The sequence below is a fragment of the Oncorhynchus gorbuscha genome, unplaced genomic scaffold, assembly GCF_021184085.1.
Source record: "Oncorhynchus gorbuscha isolate QuinsamMale2020 ecotype Even-year unplaced genomic scaffold, OgorEven_v1.0 Un_scaffold_2725, whole genome shotgun sequence".
NCBI lineage: Eukaryota > Metazoa > Chordata > Actinopteri > Salmoniformes > Salmonidae > Oncorhynchus > Oncorhynchus gorbuscha.
In genome coordinates this window covers 25,082-45,382 of record NW_025747159.1, presented here as the reverse complement: position 1 = coordinate 45,382, position 20,301 = coordinate 25,082, and the positions used below count along the sequence as shown (strand labels likewise).

At 49.7% G+C, this 20,301-nt stretch overlaps 1 protein-coding gene across 5 annotated transcripts in view; it reads left to right on the top strand.

Moving 5' to 3' along the window:
- The window catches only part of LOC124026392 (rab-3A-interacting protein-like), a 44,837-nt gene that overhangs the window by 13,738 nt on the left and 10,798 nt on the right, over positions 1-20,301 (top strand). For 4 of the 5 annotated variants that reach the window (XM_046339419.1, XM_046339417.1, XM_046339418.1 and 1 more), the window contains exons 4-9: positions 3,818-3,913; positions 6,156-6,233; positions 6,985-7,188; positions 12,970-13,098; positions 16,999-17,111; positions 20,167-20,266. In XM_046339419.1, the coding sequence (XP_046195375.1) occupies positions 3,818-3,913; positions 6,156-6,233; positions 6,985-7,188; positions 12,970-13,098; positions 16,999-17,111; positions 20,167-20,266 (720 nt within the window). The remainder of the gene's footprint in view (positions 1-3,817; positions 3,914-6,155; positions 6,234-6,984; positions 7,189-12,969; positions 13,099-16,998; positions 17,112-20,166; positions 20,267-20,301) is intronic. The other variant, XM_046339421.1, reaches the window with a different exon arrangement.

Genomic DNA, 20,301 nt, shown 5'->3' with positions numbered 1-20,301 from the left:
GTGTGTGTGTGTGTGTGTGTGTGTGTGTGTGTGTGTGTGTGTGTGTGTGTGTGTGTGTGTGTGTGGTTGTAGCTCCTCACATATCATTTCTGCGTGAACAACAGTTACTGCATCAGCATGTGGGTGGTGTTGGTGGGGGTTAGTGGGTGTAGCCTCACTATAAAGTTATATTTACTAAGAAGCAGCAGGTCAAATGGATACAGGAATGTTTCTGTTGTAATTATATGACATGGACAACACCCAGTTTATACAGCCTACAGTGGATGTCCATGTTCCTTCCAGGAAGTAGTATAGAACAATAAGGGCCACACACTGTTAACTTCTCTAGGGTAGGGGGCAGCATTGGGGATTTTGGATGAAAAGCGTGCCCAAATTAAACTGCCTGCTTCTCAGTCATAAAAGCTAGAATATGCATATAATAGTATATTTGGATAGAAAACACTCTGAAGTTTCTCAAACGGTTTGAATGATGTCTGTGAGTGTAACAGAACTCATATGGCAGGCAAAAACCTGAGAGAAAAATCCAACCAGGAAGTGGGACATCTGAGGGTTTGTAGTTTTTCAACTCTTGGCCTATCGAATACACAGTGTCTATGGGGTCATATTACACTTCCCAAGGCTTCCACTAGATGTCAACAGTCTTTAGAACCTTGTTTGATGCTTCTACTGTGAAGTGGGGGAGAATGAGAGGGAATTGAGTCAGGTCTGCCAGAGAGCCACAATCTCAGTCTCGCACGTTCACGTGATAGTTAGCTCAGTTCCATTCCATTTCCACAGACAAAGGAATTCTCTGGTTGGAACATTATTGAAGATTTTTGTTAAAAACATCCTAAAGATTAATTCTATACATCGTTTGACATGTTTCTATGGACTGTAACGGAACTTTTTGACTTTTCGTCTGCTCCTAGTGATCGCGCGTCGTGAGTTTGGATTGTGTACTGAACGCGCTAACAAAAAGGAGGTATTTGGACATAAATGATGGACATTATCGAACAAAACAAACATATTTCTTGTGAAACTGGGATTCCTGGGAGTGCATTCTGATGAAGATCATCAAAGGTAAGTGAATATTTATAATACTATTTCTGACTTCTGTTGATGACACAACATGGCGGATATCTGTTTGGGTTGTTTTGGTCTCTGAGCGCTGTACTCAGATTATTGCATGGTGTGCTTTTTCCGTAAAGTTTCTTTGAAATCTGACAGCGGTTGCATTAAGGAGAAGTGGATCTAAAGTTCCATGCATAACACTTGTATCTTTTAGCAATGTTTATTATGAGTATTTCTGTAAATTGATGTGGCTCTCCGCAAAATCACCGGATGTTTTGGAACTACTGAACATAACGCGCCAATGTAAACTCCTATTTTTGGATATAAATATGAACTTTACCGACCGAACAAAACATTAATGTATTGTGTAACATGAAGTCCTATGAGTGTCATCTGATGAAGATCATCAAAGGTTAGTGATCAATTTAATCTGTTTCTGCTTTTTGTGATTCCTCTCTTTAGCTGGAAAAATGGCTGTGTTTTTCTGTGACTTGGCTCTGACCTAACATAATCGTTTGGTGTGTTTTCGCCGTATAGCCGTTTTGAAATCGGACACTGTGGCTGGATTTACAACAAGTGTATCTTTAAAATGGTGTGAAATACAAGTATGTTTGAGGAATTTTAATTATGAGATTTCTGTTGTTTTGAATTTGGCGCCCTGCAGTTTCACTGTCTGTTGACGAGGTGGGATGCTACCGTCCCACGTACCCTAGAGAGGTTAAAGATCCCTTCCAGGAACCAGTATAGGACAATAAGGGCCACACACTGTTAAAGATCCCTTCCAGGAACTAGTATAGGACAATAAGGGCCACACACTGTTAAAGATCTCTTCCAGGAACTAGTATAGGACAATAAGGGCCACACACTGTTAAAGATCCCTTCCAGGAACTAGTATAGAACAATAAGGGCCACACACTGTTAAATATCTCTTCCAGGAACTAGTATAGAACAATAAGGGCCACACACTGTTAGATATCTCTTCCAGGAACTAGTATAGAACAATAAGGGCCACACACTGTTAGATATCTCTTCCAGGAACTAGTATAGGACAATAAGGGCCACACACTGTTAGATATCTCTTCCAGGAACTAGTATAGGACAATAAGGGCCACACACTGTTAAAGATCCCTTCCAGGAACTAGTATAGAACAATAAGGGCCACACACTGTTAAATATCTCTTCCAGGAACTAGTATAGAACAATAAGGGCCACACACTGTTAAATATCTCTTCCAGGAACTAAGTATTTTAGTGCTCTGAAATACATTTACTGTACAGGGTAATATATTATTAGGGTAATATAAACGTTTTGATTTCAGCTATCGAAACTTGGCCTGCTGTCAACTGAACTGTGTGTGTTTCCAGTACATGCCTGTCTTAAGACGTGTACACACACAACATTCACACACACCAAGTCACGGTTCCATTTCCAGTACATGCCTGTCTTAAGAAGTGTACACACACACCAAGTCACGGTTCCATTTCCAGTACATGCCTGTGTTAAGACGTGTACACACACACCAAGTCACGGTTCCATTTCCAGTACATGCCTGTCTTAAGAAGTGTACACACACACCAAGTCACGGTTCCATTTCCAGTACATGCCTGTCTTAAGACGTGTACACACACACCAAGTCACGGTTCCATTTCCAGTACATGCCTGTGTTAAGACGTGTACACACACACCAAGTCACGGTTCCATTTCCAGTACATGCCTGTCTTAAGAAGTGTACACACACAACATTCACACACACCAAGTCACGGTTCCATTTCCAGTACATGCCTGTCTTAAGAAGTGTACACACACACCAAGTCACGGTTCCATTTCCAGTACATGCCTGTCTTAAGACGTGTACACACACACCAAGTCACGGTTCCATTTCCAGTACATGCCTGTGTTAAGACGTGTACACACACACCAAGTCACGGTTCCATTTCCAGTACATGCCTGTCTTAAGAAGTGTACACACACAACATTCACACACACCAAGTCACGGTTCCATTTCCAGTACATGCCTGTCTTAAGAAGTGTACACACACAACATTCACATACACCAAGTCACGGTTCCATTTCCAGTACATGCCTGTCTTAAGACGTGTACACACACAACATTCACACACACCAAGTCATGGTTCCATTTCCAGTACATGCCTGTCTTAAGAAGTGTACACACACAACATTCACACACACCAAGTCACGGTTCCATTTCCAGTACATGCCTGTCTTAAGACGTGTACACACACAACATTCACATACACCAAGTCACGGTTCCATTTCCAGTACATGCCTGTCTTAAGAAGTGTACACACACAACATTCACACACACCAAGTCACGGTTCCATTTCCAGTACATGCCTGTCTTAAGAAGTGTACACACACAACATTCACACACACCAAGTCACGGTTCCATTTCCAGTACATGCCTGTCTTAAGAAGTGTACACACACAACATTCACACACACCAAGTCACGGTTCCATTTCCAGTACATGCCTGTCTTAAGACGTGTACACACACAACATTCACACACACCAAGTCACGGTTCCATTTCCAGTACATGCCTGTCTTAAGACGTGTACACACACAACATTCACACACACCAAGTCACGGTTCCATTTCACATTTTTGATTTGTTTCATCTTATTTCGGCTGCTAAAATAAACCACATTTGATTTTCCTTTGTCATTATTATTACCTAGTCATTTATATTTACGTTCATCACGTTTGTGTTTGTCCATTTTTTGTGTTTTTTTTTCTTAATTTCTTAAGGATGTTAAGTTGAAAGACGAGGAGTGTGAAAGGCTTTCTAAAGTCAGGGACCAACTGGGCCAGGAACTGGAGGAGCTCACTGCTAGCCTGTTTGAGGTTGGTCCGACCGGCTAATTCATCCCCCCCAGAAACACTGAGACGGCCCTCCTTGTGATCAGTGTTTTGGTTTCGCTCCTCCCTTTTTCTTACGGAGCTAGATTAACAGTTTCCATCCTCTCTCTCTGTCTCCTTTCTCTCCTCCCTTCTCTTACGGAGCTAGATGAACAGTTTTCATCCTCTCTCTCTGTCTCCTTTCTCTCCTCCCTTCTCTTACGGAGCTAGATGAACAGTTTCCATCCTCTCTCTCTCTCTCTCTCGGTCTCCTTTGTCTCTCCTCCCTTTTCTTACGGAGCTAGATTAACAGTTTCCATCCTCTCTCTCGGTCTCCTTTGTCTCTCCTCCCTTCTCTTACGGAGCTAGATGAACAGTTTCCATCCTCTCTCTCTCTCTCTTTCGGTCTCCTTTGTCTCTCTTCCCTTCTCTTACGGAGCTAGATTAACAGTTTCCATCCTCTCTCTCGGTCTCCTTTGTCTCTCCTCCATTTTCTTACGGAGCTAGATTAACAGTTTCCATCCTCTCTCTCTGTCTCCTTTCTCTCCTCCCTTCTCTTACGGAGCTAGATGAACAGTTTCCATCCTCTCTCTCGGTCTCCTTTGTCTCTCCTCCCTTCTCTTACGGAGCTAGATTAACAGTTTCCATCCTCTCTCTCGGTCTCCTTTGTCTCTCCTCCCTTTTCTTACGGAGCTAGATTAACAGTTTCCATCCTCTCTCTCGGTCTCCTTTGTCTCTCCTCCCTTCTCTTACGGAGCTAGATTAACAGTTTCCATCCTCTCCTCCCTTCTCTTACGGAGCTAGATTAACAGTTTCCATCCTCTCTCTCTGTCTCCTTTCTCTCCTCCCTTCTCTTACGTAGCTAGATTAACAGTTTCCATCCTCTCTCTCTCTCTCGGTCTCCTTTGTCTCTCCTCCCTTCTCTTACGGAGCTAGATTAACAGTTTCCATCCTCTCTCTCTCTCTCGGTCTCCTTTGTCTCTCCTCCCTTCTCTTACGGAGCTAGATTAACAGTTTCCATCCTCTCTCTCGGTCTCCTTTGTCTCTCCTCCCTTCTCTTACGGAGCTAGATTAACAGTTTCCATCCTCTCTCTCGGTCTCCTTTGTCTCTCCTCCCTTCTCTTACGTAGCTAGATTAACAGTTTCCATCCTCTCTCTCGGTCTCCTTTGTCTCTCCTCCCTTTTCTTACGGAGCTAGATTAACAGTTTCCATCCTCTCTCTGTCTCCTTTGTCTCTCCTCCCTTCTTTTACGGAGCTAGATTAACAGTTTCCATCCTCTCTCTCGGTCTCCTTTGTCTCTCCTCCCTTTTCTTACGGAGCTAGATTAACAGTTTCCATCCTCTCTATCGGTCTCCTTTGTCTCTCCTCCCTTTTCTTACGGAGCTAGATTAACAGTTTCCATCCTCTCTCTCGGTCTCCTTTGTCTCTCCTCCCTTTTCTTACGGAGCTAGATTAACAGTTTCCATCCTCTCTCTCGGTCTCCTTTGTCTCTCCTCCCTTTTCTTACGGAGCTAGATTAACAGTTTCCATCCTCTCTATCGGTCTCCTTTGTCTCTCCTCCCTTTTCTTACGGAGCTAGATTAACAGTTTCCATCCTCTCTCTCTCTCTCGGTCTCCTTTGTCTCTCCTCCCTTCTCTTACGTAGCTAGATTAACAGTTTCCATCCTCTCTCTCGGTCTCCTTTGTCTCTCCTCCCTTCTCTTACGTAGCTAGATTAACAATTTCCATCCTCTCTCTCTCTCTCGGTCTCCTTTGTCTCTCCTCCCTTCTCTTACGTAGCTAGATTAACAGTTTCCATCCTCTCTCTCTCTCTCTCGGTCTCCTTTGTCTCTCCTCCCTTCTCTTACGGAGCTAGATGAACAGTTTCCATCCTCTCTCTCTCTCTCTCGGTCTCCTTTGTCTCTCCTCCCTTCTCTTACGGAGCTAGATGAACAGTTTCCATCCTCTCTCTCTCTCTCGGTCTCCTTTGTCTCTCCTCCCTTCTCTTACGTAGCTAGATTAACAGTTTCCATCCTCTCTCTCGGTCTCCTTTGTCTCTCCTCTCCTGTTTTCAAAGCTCTTGTTAGTTTGTAAAGACACTAACCTGCTTTTCTCTGGGTGTTTGGTTCCAGCTGTGACTCTGACTCGGGTTGTCTTGACTTGTGTTTGGTTGCTGGGTTCTCTGTTTTGTGTCAGGAGTCGGTAGGGGTTAGAGGTCAGGGCGATGAGTGATGCATTGTGGGTCTAACGTCTCGTGCCTTCTTACAGGAAGCTCACAAGATGGTGCGTGAGGCCAACATCAAACAGTCGACTGCTGAGAAGCAGCTGAAGGAAGCTCTGAACAAGGTGAGGACTGACCCATTCACAACCATTTTCAATACTACTGTGTCTACATGACTGTTACCCTCATGGAAATGGAGTGGCTGACCCAGTCTGATAGTCTTCTAAGGACAATTCTGCAGGTGTGTGTGTCTGGGATGGAGTGCTGGCTGATTTATGTGCTGCCTCTTCACTAAAGGTGTCAGTCACACCACTACAGCCTCCCGGTTGGCTGGTAATGGGAGCCACAGGGGCTGACTGACTGTAGTGCACCATGTCTGGCTGCTTTAATAGCAGGTTGTATCAGTCACACCACTACAGCCTCCCGACTGGCTGGTAATGGGAACCACAGGGACTTGACTGACTGTAGTGCTCCATGTCTGGCTGCTTTAATAACAGTCCTGTAGATCATATATCCTATCAGTCTGACAGTAACAGTCCTGTAGATCATATATCAGTCTGACAGTAATAGTCCTGTAGATCATATATCAGTCTGACGGTAACAGTCCTGTAGATCATATATCCGTCTGACGGTAACAGTCCTGTAGATCATATATCAGTCTGACAGTAACAGTCCTGTAGATCATATATCAGTCTGACAGTAACAGTCCTGTAGATCATATATCAGTCTGACAGTAACAGTCCTGTAGATCATATATCAGTCTGACAGTAACAGAAGTTAGACCTGTTCCTCACCTCTCCCTGTCAGAACGGTGTGAGACGAGACAGATAGACCTGTATCTATATGGTTCTATATGTGTGATGTTCCTCCCCCCAGATTGATGTGCTCCAGGCGGAGGTGTCGGCCCTGAAGACCTTGGTCCTGTCCACGTCCCCCACCTCCCCCTGTCATGACCTTCCTGGGGGCTCCAAGGCTCCCTTCAAGAAGGGTCACGGCCGCAACAAGAGTACGAGCAGCGCCATGCTGGGCAGCGGGCAGGAAGTGAGCGGCGCACAGCCCATCGTACGAGACTGTAGAGAGGTAACACACACACACACACACACACACACACACACACACACACACACACACACACACACACACACACACACACACACACACACACACACACACACACACACACACACACACACACACACACACACACACACACACACACACACACACGAACTGAGCGGCACACAGCCCATCGTACGAGACTGCAGAGGTAACACACACACACAGACATGGACGTAACACACACACACACACACACACAGACATGGACGTAACACACACAGACATGCAGTCAGATGTAATCACCCTCCTGCTCTTGTCTTCCTGAACTATTTCACTGCTGGCTGTTTCAGTTTCCCTGCTTCATTTAAATGGCAGATGGCTCCACATGTCAGCCAGGGCTTCTGCTCTCCTCTCCACATGTCAGCCAGGGCTTCTGCTCTCCTCTCCACATGTCAGCCAGGGCTTCTGCTCTGCTCTCCACATGTCAGCCAGGGCTTCTGCTCTGCTCTCCACATGTCAGCCAGGGCTTCTGCTCTCCACATGTCAGCCAGGGCTTCTGCTCTCCACACGTCAGCCAGGGCTTCTGCTCTCCACACGTCAGCCAGGGCTTCTGCTCTCCTCTCCACATGTCAGCCAGGGCTTCTGCTCTGCTCTCCACATGTCAGCCAGGGCTTCTGCTCTCCTCTCCACATGTCAGCCAGGGCTTCTGCTCTGCTCTCCACATGTCAGCCAGGGCTTCTGCTCTCCTCTCCACATGTCAGCCAGGGCTTCTGCTCTGCTCTGCTCTCCACATGTCAGCCAGGGCTTCTGCTCTCCTCTCCACATGTCAGCCAGGGCTTCTGCTCTGCTCTCCACATGTCAGCCAGGGCTTCTGCTCTGCTCTGCTCTCCACATGTCAGCCAGGGCTTCTGCTCTGCTCTGCTCTCCACATGTCAGCCAGGGCTTCTGCTCTGCTCTGCTCTCCACATGTCAGCCAGGGCTTCTGCTCTCCTCTCCACATGTCAGCCAGGGCTTCTGCTCTGCTCTCCACATGTCAGCCAGGGCTTCTGCTCTGCTCTCCACATGTCAGCCAGGGCTTCTGCTCTGCTCTCCACATGTCAGCCAGGGCTTCTGCTCTCCACATGTCAGCCAGGGCTTCTGCTCTCCACATGTCAGCCAGGGCTTCTGCTCTCCACACGTCAGCCAGGGCTTCTGCTCTCCTCTCCACATGTCAGCCAGGGCTTCTGCTCTCCTCTCCACATGTCAGCCAGGGCTTCTGCTCTGCTCTGCTCTCCACATGTCAGCCAGGGCTTCTGCTCTGCTCTCTACATGTCAGCCAGGGCTTCTGCTCTCCACATGTCAGCCAGGGCTTCTGCTCTCCACACGTCAGCCAGGGCTTCTGCTCTCCACACGTCAGCCAGGGCTTCTGCTCTCCTCTCCACATGTCAGCCAGGGCTTCTGCTCTCCTCTCCACATGTCAGCCAGGGCTTCTGCTCTGCTCTGCTCTCCACATGTCAGCCAGGGCTTCTGCTCTGCTCTCTACATGTCAGCCAGGGCTTCTGCTCTCCTCTCCACATGTCAGCCAGGGCTTCTGCTCTGCTCTGCTCTCCACATGTCAGCCAGGGCTTCTGCTCTGCTCTCCACATGTCAGCCAGGGCTTCTGCTCTGCTCACCTCTCCACATGTCAGCCAGGGCTTCTGCTCTCCTCTCCACATGTCAGCCAGGGCTTCTGCTCTCCACATGTCAGCCAGGGCTTCTGCTCTGCTCTCCACATGTCAGCCAGGGCTTCTGCTCTCCACATGTCAGCCAGGGCTTCTGCTCTGCTCTCCACATGTCAGCCAGGGCTTCTGCTCTGCTCTGCTCTCCACATGTCAGCCAGGGCTTCTGCTCTCCTCTCCACATGTCAGCCAGGGCTTCTGCTCTGCTCTCCACATGTCAGCCAGGGCTTCTGCTCTCCTCTCCACATGTCAGCCAGGGCTTCTGCTCTCCTCTCCACATGTCAGCCAGGGCTTCTACTCTGTTCTCCACATGTCAGCCAGGGCTTCTGCTCTGCTCTCCACATGTCAGCCAGGGCTTCTGCTCTGCTCTCCACATGTCAGCCAGGGCTTCTGCTCTGCTCTGCTCTCCACATGTCAGCCAGGGCTTCTGCTCTGCTCTCTACATGTCAGCCAGGGCTTCTGCTCTGCTCTCTACATGTCAGCCAGGGCTTCTGCTCTGCTCTCCACATGTCAGCCAGGGCTTCTGCTCTGCTCTCTACATGTCAGCCAGGGCTTCTGCTCTGCTCTGCTCTCCACATGTCAGCCAGGGCTTCTGCTCTCCTCTCCACATGTCAGCCAGGGCTTCTGCTCTCCTCTCCACATGTCAGCCAGGGCTTCTGCTCTGTTCTCCACATGTCAGCCAGGGCTTCTGCTCTCCACATGTCAGCCAGGGCTTCTGCTCTGCTCTCCTCTCTACATGTCAGCCAGGGCTTCTGCTCTGCTCTCCACATGTCAGCCAGGGCTTCTGCTCTGCTCTCCACATGTCAGCCAGGGCTTCTGCTCTGCTCACCTCTCCACATGTCAGCCAGGGCTTCTGCTCTCCTCTCCACATGTCAGCCAGGGCTTCTGCTCTGCTCTCCACATGTCAGCCAGGGCTTCTGCTCTCCTCTCCACATGTCAGCCAGGGCTTCTGCTCTGCTCTCCACATGTCAGCCAGGGCTTCTGCTCTGCTCTGCACATGTCAGCCAGGGCTTCTGCTCTCCTCTCCACATGTCAGCCAGGGCTTCTGCTCTCCTCTCCACATGTCAGCCAGGGCTTCTGCTCTCCTCTGCACATGTCAGCCAGGGCTTCTGCTCTCCTCTCCACATGTCAGCCAGGGCTTCTGCTCTGCTCTCCACATGTCAGCCAGGGCTTCTGCTCTGCTCTCCTCTCCACATGTCAGCCAGGGCTTCTGCTCTGCTCTCCTCTCTACATGTCAGCCAGGGCTTCTGCTCTCCTCTCTACATGTCAGCCAGGGCTTCTGCTCTCCTCTCCACATGTCAGCCAGGGCTTCTGCTCTGCTCTGCTCTCCACATGTCAGCCAGGGCTTCTGCTCTGTTCTCCACATGTCAGCCAGGGCTTCTGCTCTGCTCTCCACATGTCAGCCAGGGCTTCTGCTCTCCTCTCCACATGTCAGCCAGGGCTTCTGCTCTGCTCTCCACATGTCAGCCAGGGCTTCTGCTCTGCTCTCCACATGTCAGCCAGGGCTTCTGCTCTGCTCTCCACATGTCAGCCAGGGCTTCTGCTCTGCTCTCCACATGTCAGCCAGGGCTTCTGCTCTGCTCTGCTCTCCACATGTCAGCCAGGGCTTCTGCTCTGCTCTCCTCTCCACATGTCAGCCAGGGCTTCTGCTCTGCTCTCCACATGTCAGCCAGGGCTTCTGCTCTGCTCTGCTCTCCACATGTCAGCCAGGGCTTCTGCTCTCCTCTCTACATGTCAGCCAGGGCTTCTGCTCTGCTCTCCTCTCCACATGTCAGCCAGGGCTTCTGCTCTCCTCTCCACATGTCAGCCAGGGCTTCTGCTCTCCTCTCCACATGTCAGCCAGGGCTTCTGCTCTGCTCATGTTTTATACGTGCTGTGGGTTCTGTTGAGACCTGGTTTATCATCAACTCCTTATTGATTCATGTTGCCTGAGCAGTGAGTCATTTATGCAGTTCTCCTACTCCCTCCCTACCCCTCCCTCCTCCTCCTCCCACTCCCTCCCTCCTCCTCCTCCCTCCCTCCCCCTCCCTCCTACTCCCTCCCCCTCCCTCCTACTCCCTCCCCCCTCCCTCCTCCCCCTCCCTCCCCCTCCCTCCTCCTCCTCCCTCCCCCTCCCTCCTCCCTCCTCCCTCCCTCCCTCCCTCCCCCTCCCTCCCTCCCTCCCTCCCTCCCTCCCTCCCTCCCTCCCTCCCTCCCTCCCTCCCTCCCTCCCTCCCTCCCTCCTCCCTCCTCCCTCCCTCCTCCCCCCCCCCCTCCCTCCCCCTCCCTCCTCCCCTCCCTCCCCCTCCCTCCCCCTCCCTCCCCCTCCCTCCTCCCTCCCTCCCCCTCCTCCCTCCCTCCCTCCCTCCCTCCCTCCCTCCCTCCCTCCCTCCCTCCCTCCCTCCCTCCCTCCCTCCTTCCTCCCTCCCTCCCTCCCTCCCTCCCTCCCTCCCTCCTCCTCCTCCCTCCCCCTCCCTCCTCCTCCCCCCCCTCTTCCTCCCTCCCCCTCCCTCCCCTCTTCCTCCCTCCCTCCTCCCACTCCCTCCCTCACTCCCTCCCTCCCTCCTACTCCCTCCCTCCTACTCCCTCCCTCCTACTCCCTCCCTCCTACTCCATCCCTCCTACTCCCTCCCTCCCTCCCTCCCTCCCTCCAGTGACCCTCATGAAGCTGGACTATCAGTAGGTATGAATAGGAGTGAAACTGAGATCTGTGAGCACTGTAATACAGCAGAATGAATCGTCCATAACTATCTTCCTGGAGGAGGCTGAAGAGGGGATCTGGATGTGTGGTCTGTTGGTGTGTGGAAGTTATGTTGTCCAGGTATGTGTGTGATATTAAAGTGTCTACTTTGCTCCTCCTCCTCTTCTTCCACCCCCGACACCTCCTTCCTCCACCCCTGACTCCTCCTTCCTCCACTCCTCCTCTCCCTCCACCCCTACTCTTCCTGCTCCTGCTCCTCCTCCTCTTCCTCCACCCCTGACTCCTCCTTCCTCCACTCCTCCTCTTCCTGCTCCTCCTCCACCCCTACTCTTCCTGCTCCCACTCCTCTTCCTCCACCCCCTACTCCTCCTCCTGCTCCTACTCCTCCTTCCTCCACCCCTACTCTTCCTGCTCCTCCTCCTCCTTCCTCCACCCCTACTCTTCCTGCTCCTCCTCCTCCTTCCTCCACCCCTACTCTTCCTGCTCCTCCTCCTCCTTCCTCCACCCCTTCCTGCTCTGCCTGCTCCTCCTCCTCCTTCCTCCACCCCTACTCTGCCTGCTCCCCCTCCTCTTCCTCCACCCCCTACTCCTCCTCCTCCTTCCTCCACCCCTACTCTTCCTGCTCCTATACATCCTTCCTCCACCCCTACTCCCCCTTCTGCTCCTCCTCTTCCTCCACCCCTACTCTTCCTGCTCCTACTCCTCCTTCCTCCACCCCCTACTCCTCCTCCTCTTCCTCCACCCCTACTCTTCCTGCTCCTACTCCTCCTTCCTCCACCCCTACTCTTCCTGCTCCTACTCCTCCTTCCTCCACCCCTACTCTTCCTGCTCCTCCTCCTCCTTCCTCCACCCCTACTCTTCCTGCTCCTCCTCCTCCTTCCTCCACCCCTACTCTGCCTGCTCCTCCTCCTCCTTCCTCCACCCCTACTCTTCCTGCTCCCACTCCTCTTCCTCCACCCCTACTCCTCCTCCTCCTTCCTCCACCCCTACTCTTTCTGCTCCTATACCTCCTTCCTCCACCCCTACTCCTCCCCCCCTGCTCCGACTCCTCTTCCTCCACCCCCTACTCCCCCTTCTGCTCCTCCTCTTCCTCCACCCCCTACTCCTCCCCCTGCTCCGACTCCTCTTCCTCCACCCCCTACTCCCCCTTCTGCTCCTCCTCTTCCTCCACGCCCTACTCCCCCTTCTGCTCCTCGTCTTCCTCCACGCCCTACTCACCCTTCTGCTCCTCCTCCTTCCTCCACCCCTACTCCCTCTTCTGCTCCTCCTCCTTCCTCCACCCCTACTCTTCCTGCTCCTACTCTTCTTCCTCCACCCCTACTCTTCCTGCTCCTACTCCTCTTCCTCCACCCCCTACTCCTCTTCCTCCACCCCCCTACTCCTCTTCTTCCACCCCCTACTCCTCTTCCTACTCCTCCTCTTCAGCTGGACAGTCTCCTGTTTAGTGAGTTTAAGTTGTGGAAGGAGGAGCCCAGTCTGGAGAGGAACAGCTCTTTCCTGGAGAGAGTCTACAGAGAGGACATCTACCCCTGTCTCACCTTCTACAAGAGTGAGGTACACACACACACACACACACACACACACACACACACACACACACACACACACACACACACACACACACACACACACACACACACACACACACACACACACACACACACACACACACACACACACACCACACACACACACACCACACACACCCCACACACACACACCACACACACACACCACACACACACACACACACACCACACACCACACACACACACACACACACACACACCTCACCACCTCCAAGAGTGAGGTACACACCACACACACACCTCACCACCTCCAAGAGTGAGGTACACACCACACACACACCTCACCACCTCCAAGAGTGAGGTACACACCACACACACACCTCACCACCTCCAAGAGTGAGGTACACACCACACACACACCTCACCACCTCCAAGAGTGAGGTACACACCACACACACACCTCACCACCTCCAAGAGTGAGGTACACACACACACACACACACACACACACACACACACACACACACACACACACACACACACACACACACACACACACACACACACACACACACACACACACACACCCTCACCTCCTCCAGGTACACTAAGGCCCAGTGCAGGATGTATGATAGTTCATAAAGACCTATTCTGTGTCCTGCATGTTGTCAGCGCTATGATTTTAAAACTCTAGCTGTTAACATTGTTTTACCAAGTGCTCTCTGTTTTGTCTGGTTTCATCAAGTACCCTCTGGGCTTCCGTAGTGACCACAGATGGACTCACCAGTCTAAACTTCTTTCACTCCTTAGTACCTGTGGTCGTATCCATATTCCATCAGGGAGCAGTATAATGTCTGGAGCTGTTATAACCTGTGTATTCCATCAGGGAGCAGTATAATGTCTGGAGCTGTTATAACCCAGTCTGTGTATTCCACCAGGGAGCAGTATAATGTCTGGAGCTGTTATAACCTGTGTATTCCATCAGGGAGCAGTATAATGTCTGGAGCTGTTATAACCCAGTCTGTGTATTCCACCAGGGAGCAGTATAATGTCTGGAGCTGTTATAACCTGTGTATTCCATCAGGGAGCAGTATAATGTCTGGAGCTGTTATAACCCAGTCTGTGTATTCCACCAGGGAGCAGTATAATGTCTGGAGCTGTTATAACCTGTGTATTCCATCAGGAAGCAGTATAATGTCTGGAGCTGTTATAACCCAGTCTGTGTATTCCACCAGGGAGCAGTATAATGTCTGGAGCTGTTATAACCTGTGTATTCCATCAGGGAGCAGTATAATGTCTGGAGCTGTTATAACCTGTGTATTCCATCAGGGAGCAGTATAATGTCTGGAGCTGTTATAACCTGTGTATTCCATCAGGGAGCAGTATAATGTCTGGAGCTGTTATAACCTGTGTATTCCATCAGGGAGCAGTATAATGTCTGGAGCTGTTATAACCTGTGTATTCCATCAGGGAGCAGTATAATGTCTGTTATAACCTGTGTATTCCATCAGGGAGCAGTATAATGTCTGTTATAACCTGTGTATTCCATCAGGGAGCAGTATAATGTCTGTTATAACCTGTGTATTCCATCAGGGAGCAGTATAATGTCTGGAGCTGTTATAACCCAGTCTGTGTATTCCACCAGGGAGCAGTATAATGTCTGGAGCTGTTATAACCTGTGTATTCCATCAGGGAGCAGTATAATGTCTGGAGCTGTTATAACCTGTGTATTCCATCAGGGAGCAGTATAATGTCTGGAGCTGTTATAACCCAGTCTGTGTATTCCACCAGGGAGCAGTATAATGTCTGGAGCTGTTATAACCTGTGTATTCCATCAGGGAGCAGTATAATGTCTGGAGCTGTTATAACCTGTGTATTCCATCAGGGAGCAGTATAATGTCTGGAGCTGTTATAACCTGTGTATTCCATCAGGGAGCAGTATAATGTCTGTTATAACCTGTGTATTCCATCAGGGAGCAGTATAATGTCTGTTATAACCTGTGTATTCCATCAGGGAGCAGTATAATGTCTGGAGCTGTTATAACCTGTGTATTCCATCAGGGAGCAGTATAATGTCTGGAGCTGTTATAACCTGTGTATTCCATCAGGGAGCAGTATAATGTCTGGAGCTGTTATAACCTGTGTATTCCATCAGGGAGCAGTATAATGTCTGGAGCTGTTATAACCTGTGTATTCCATCAGGGAGCAGTATAATGTCTGGAGCTGTTATAACCCTCTCGTGTTGTCATTAGTGTTCTGTACTAGTGTTGTCATTAGTGTTCTGTGCTAGTGTTGTCATTAGTGTTCTGTGCTAGTGTTGTCATTAGTGTTCTCTACTAGTGTTGTCATTAGTGTTCTCTACTAGTGTTGTCATTAGTGTTCTCTACTAGTGTTGTCATTAGTGTTCTCTACTAGTGTTGTCATTAGTGTTCTGTACTAGTGTTGTCATTAGTGTTCTGTACTAGTGTTGTCATTAGTGTTCTCTACTAGTGTTGTCATTAGTGTTCTCTACTAGTGTTGTCATTAGTGTTCTGTACTAGTGTTGTCATTAGTGTTCTCTGCTAGTGTTGTCATTAGTGTTCTCTGCTAGTGTTGTCATTAGTGTTCTGTACTAGTGTTGTCATTAGTGTTCTGTAATAGTGTTGTCACCATACCACCATTTTAACTTCCAACCCAATACCAGCTTTACTATCACAATACTCTATAGCATCACATCACTTGATACCAAAACTATATCACACATATTAAAGGCATATTAGCCAAAGTTACAGAATGGCACTTGATCCAGACAGATAAACTCAGCTTTTGAGTTCAATATCATTACATTTTAAATGCTTTACTTGCAACATTGTTCACGGAGACAACCGTATATATAGAATAAATTATACAATCATATACAATCAATTAGACTTTTACCAATCTGACTACATAACTCCATAATGGTAATCAGTTATTGGAATGGTCCATCTCTATTGGTTAACTGGGTAAATCAGGATGTCGACTAGGTCTATTCATAATACAGGTGAATGTATATTATTCAATAGGAGTGTATAGGAGTTGTTTTGGCTGATTTCATGAGGCTACAGACGACAAACAATCCCTTTTCATTTACGACTTATTGATTATGGCTAAGAGAACATATTGTACTGATTAACAACATTTGCGTAGGGGAAAAAAAGCAATCTCTTCTTTATAGAAGTGTGCGCCGTCTCTTTAAATGAGTGTCATTTGTTAGGCTGATTGTGGCTATGGAATCTACTGGAAACCAGGAGGAGGCAAAGGAGAGAATTTAGTTTTTGGTGCTGCAAGGTAGACTAAGTCAATTAATAAAGTTTGTGGTGACAATCAGCTTTAAAATCAGCGTGTTTTGAATTATGGTTTGGATATTATCACAAAGAAAGTATGAGGGTAGTGAATTCAGCTGTAGTCGAGTTAGGAAAGTTAGCCTACATTTTAAACCTGGAAGCTACCGGTATCCTCCTGCATTGTTAAACATTTCTGGCCTGTATGGACATTGTTTTGCGAACCGTAATGAACAATTTCATTTCGGTCCGAGTGGCATTATTCAAGCGTGTCAGTGTCTGTGCAGCATGAGTGGGGACTGTGGAGCTAATGCAGCCCAGAACAGTCTAAAATATACAGAAGTTTCACTGTATCCTGCAACACTATTCTGTACTCTGAATAGACTGATCTGTTACACTGCCCTCTTGTGGCAGAATAGAGGTACTGACAGATAAGAAAAACTGACACTTACTGAAAGAAGTATTTAGAAATGTTGACTAAAACTAGAAGTAACTGAAGCAGTACTGTCTATAAATATAATGTACTTTCACCCTGACCCCTAACATCTGACCTCATCTTGGAGGCTGTGGACTTAAGGTGGGCTTCAGAGCACTTTCACCCTTAACTCTAACCTCTCCTGTAGCTGGGGTCGGCCATCTTGGAGGCAGTGGAGAGGAACACGCTCAGTGTGGAGCCGGTGGGCTTCCAGACGCTGCCTGTCGTCAAGGCCTCTGCTGTGGAGTGTGGAGGACCAAAGTGAGTACGCTAACAACTACCTCAGCTGACAACTACCTCAGCTGACAACTACCCCAGCTGACAACTACCCCAGCTGACAACTACCCCAGCTGACAACTACCCCAGCTGACAACTACCCCAGCTGACAACTACCCCAGCTGACAACTACCCCAGCTGACAACTACCCCAGCTGACAACTACCCCAGCTAACACGCTGACCACGACCCCAGCTAACACGCTGACCACGACCCCAGCTAACACGCTGACCACGACCCCAGCTAACACGCTGACCACGACCCCCGCTAACACGCTGACCACGACCCCCGCTAACACGCTGACCACGACCCCCGCTAACACGCTGACCACGACCCCCGCTAACACGCTGACCACGACCCCCGCTAACACGCTGACCACGACCCCAGCTAACACGCTGACCACGACCCCAGCTAACACGCTGACCACGACCACCCCAGCTAACCCAACTGACGACTACCCCAGCTAACCCGGCTAACGGCTAACTCTGCTAACGACTAGCCCAGCTAACACACTGACTACCCCAGCTAACCCAGCTAACGACTAGCCCAGCTAACAACTACCCCAGATAACACACTGACTACCCCAGCTAACCCAGCTAACGACTAGCCCAGCTAACGACTACCCCAGCTAACACACTGACTACCCCAGCTAACCCAGCTAACTACTAGCCCAGCTAACGACTACCCCAGCTAACACACTGACTACCCCAGCTAACCCAGCTAATGACTAGCCCAGCTAACTATCCCAGCTAACACACTGACTACCCCAGCTAACAACTACCCCAGCTAACACACTGACTACCCCAGCTAACAACTACCCCAGCTAACACACTGACTACCCCAGCTAACAACTACCCCAGCTAACACACTGACTACCCCAGCTAACAACTACCCCAGCTAACACACTGACTACCCCAGCTAACAACTACCCCAGCTAACAACTACCCCAGCTAACAACTACCCCAGCTAACAACTACCCCAGCTAACCCGGCTAACGACTAGCCCAGCTAACAACTACCCCAGCTAACACACTGACTAGCCCAGCTAACAACTACCCCAGCTAACACACTGACTACCCCAGCTAACACACTGACTACCCCAGCTAACCCGGCTAACGACTACCCCAGCTAACAACTACCCCAGCTAACAACTACCCCAGCTAACACACTGACTACCCCAGCTAACAACTACCCCAGCTAACAACTACCCCAGCTAACCCAGCTAACGACTAGCCCAGCTAACAACTACCCCAGCTAACACACTGACTAGCCCAGCTAACAACTACCCCAGCTAACAACTACCCCAGCTAACACACTGACTAGCCCAGCTAACTACCCCAGCTAACACACTGACTACCCCAGCTAACCCGGCTAACGACTACCCCAGCTAACCCAGCTAACAACTACCCCAGCTAACACACTGACTACCCCAGCTAACCCAGCTAACAAATACCCCAGCTAACAACTACCCCAGCTAACAACTACCCCAGCTAACAACTACCCCAGCTAACAACTACCCCAGCTAACAACTACCCCAGCTAACACGCTGACTACCACTGCTCATTGTTTACAGCGACAGTTTGGAACTCTGTAGAGAGTGATGCAACCGAGGACAGACTCTAATTTATTCTTTATACACTCTACCCACTTCAGCTCTCGATGGTCCCTTTCTGTGAGCTTGTGTGTCCTACCACTGTTTTTCTCCTAGATGTTTCCACTTCACAATAACAGCACTTACAGTTGACCAGGGCAGCTCTAACAGGACAGCATTTTGACTAGCTTGACTTGTTGAAAAGGTGGCATCCTGTGACTGTGCCACTTTGAAAGTCACTGAGCTCTTCAGTGAGGCCATTCTACTGCTAATGTTTGTCTATGGAGATCGCATGGCGGTGTGCTCAGTTTTCTACACCTGTCAGCAACGGGTGAGGTAGAAATAGCCGAATCCACTGATTTTGAAGGGCTGTCCACATACTTTTGAATAATAGTGTATCTCCATGTCTGTGTTTAATATGCTCTCCTTCTGCTCTGTCTACAATATGAATCAGTAATCATCTCTCTAGAATCCTAGGGGAGATTACAATGTACTGAAACTGCTATCCTCCTTCCTCACCCAACCGTGACCAATCAGAATCCCCCGCTGACAATTGACTTCCTGATAATGTCTCTGACCTTGGTTAGAATATTGGGTGGATTAAAGTCGCTCTGGATAAGAGCGTCTGCTAAATGACTTAAATGTAAATGTTAAAGGAGATTATTTGTTCAAGTTGGGAGGAAGAAGAGAGAATTGGGGGAATGATGTTTTTGTTCTCAGTGGTTCCCTGTCTGTGTGAAGGGAATACAATGTGTTTACCCAAAGACCTCATTCATTCTGGTTCCACCCTGCTCTCTCACCATTTCTTTCATTCTTCCTCGATGTGTCTCTCTCTCGCTCTGTGTGTCTCTCCCCCTCGCTCTGTGTGTCTCTCCCCCTCGCTCTGTGTGTCTCTCCCCCTCGCTCTGTGTCTCTCTCCCCCTCGCTCTGTGTCTCTCTCCCCCTCGCTCTGTGTCTCTCTCCCCCTCGCTCTGTGTGTCTCTCCCCCTCGCTCTGTGTGTCTCTCCCCCCTCGCTCTGTGTCTCTCTCCCCCTCGCTCTGTGTCTCTCTCCCCCTCGCTCTGTGTCTCTCTCCCCCTCGCTCTGTGTGTCTCTCCCCCTCGCTCTGTGTGTCTCTCCCCCTCGCTCTGTGTGTCTCTCCCCCTCGCTCTGTGTGTCTCTCCCCCTCGCTCTGTGTCTCTCCCCCTCGCTCTGTGTCTCTCCCCCTCGCTCTGTGTGTGCCTCTCTCCCCCTCGCTCTGTGTGTGTCTCCCCCTCGCTCTCTTTCTATTCCTTAAACATGATCAGTCCAGTTAGGCTGACCAGGCCTGGTCTCTCAATGTGCTGTGATGTTGAGCTTTAGGTGATTAGAAATTCAGCTGTTTTCAGGGCAATACTGGGCCTCTTTCTTACCACTTGGTTTCAGAATGGTCTTTCTTACCACTGTCTCTCTGTTTCTTGTCTCTCCTCACAGAAAGTGTGCCCTTAGTGGCCAGACCAAAACCTGCAAGCACAGAATCAAGTTTGGTGATTCCAGCAACTATTACTACGTGTCTCCTTTCTGTCGTTATCGGGTGAGTTTTACCACGTCTACAGCCTTCTCATTTAT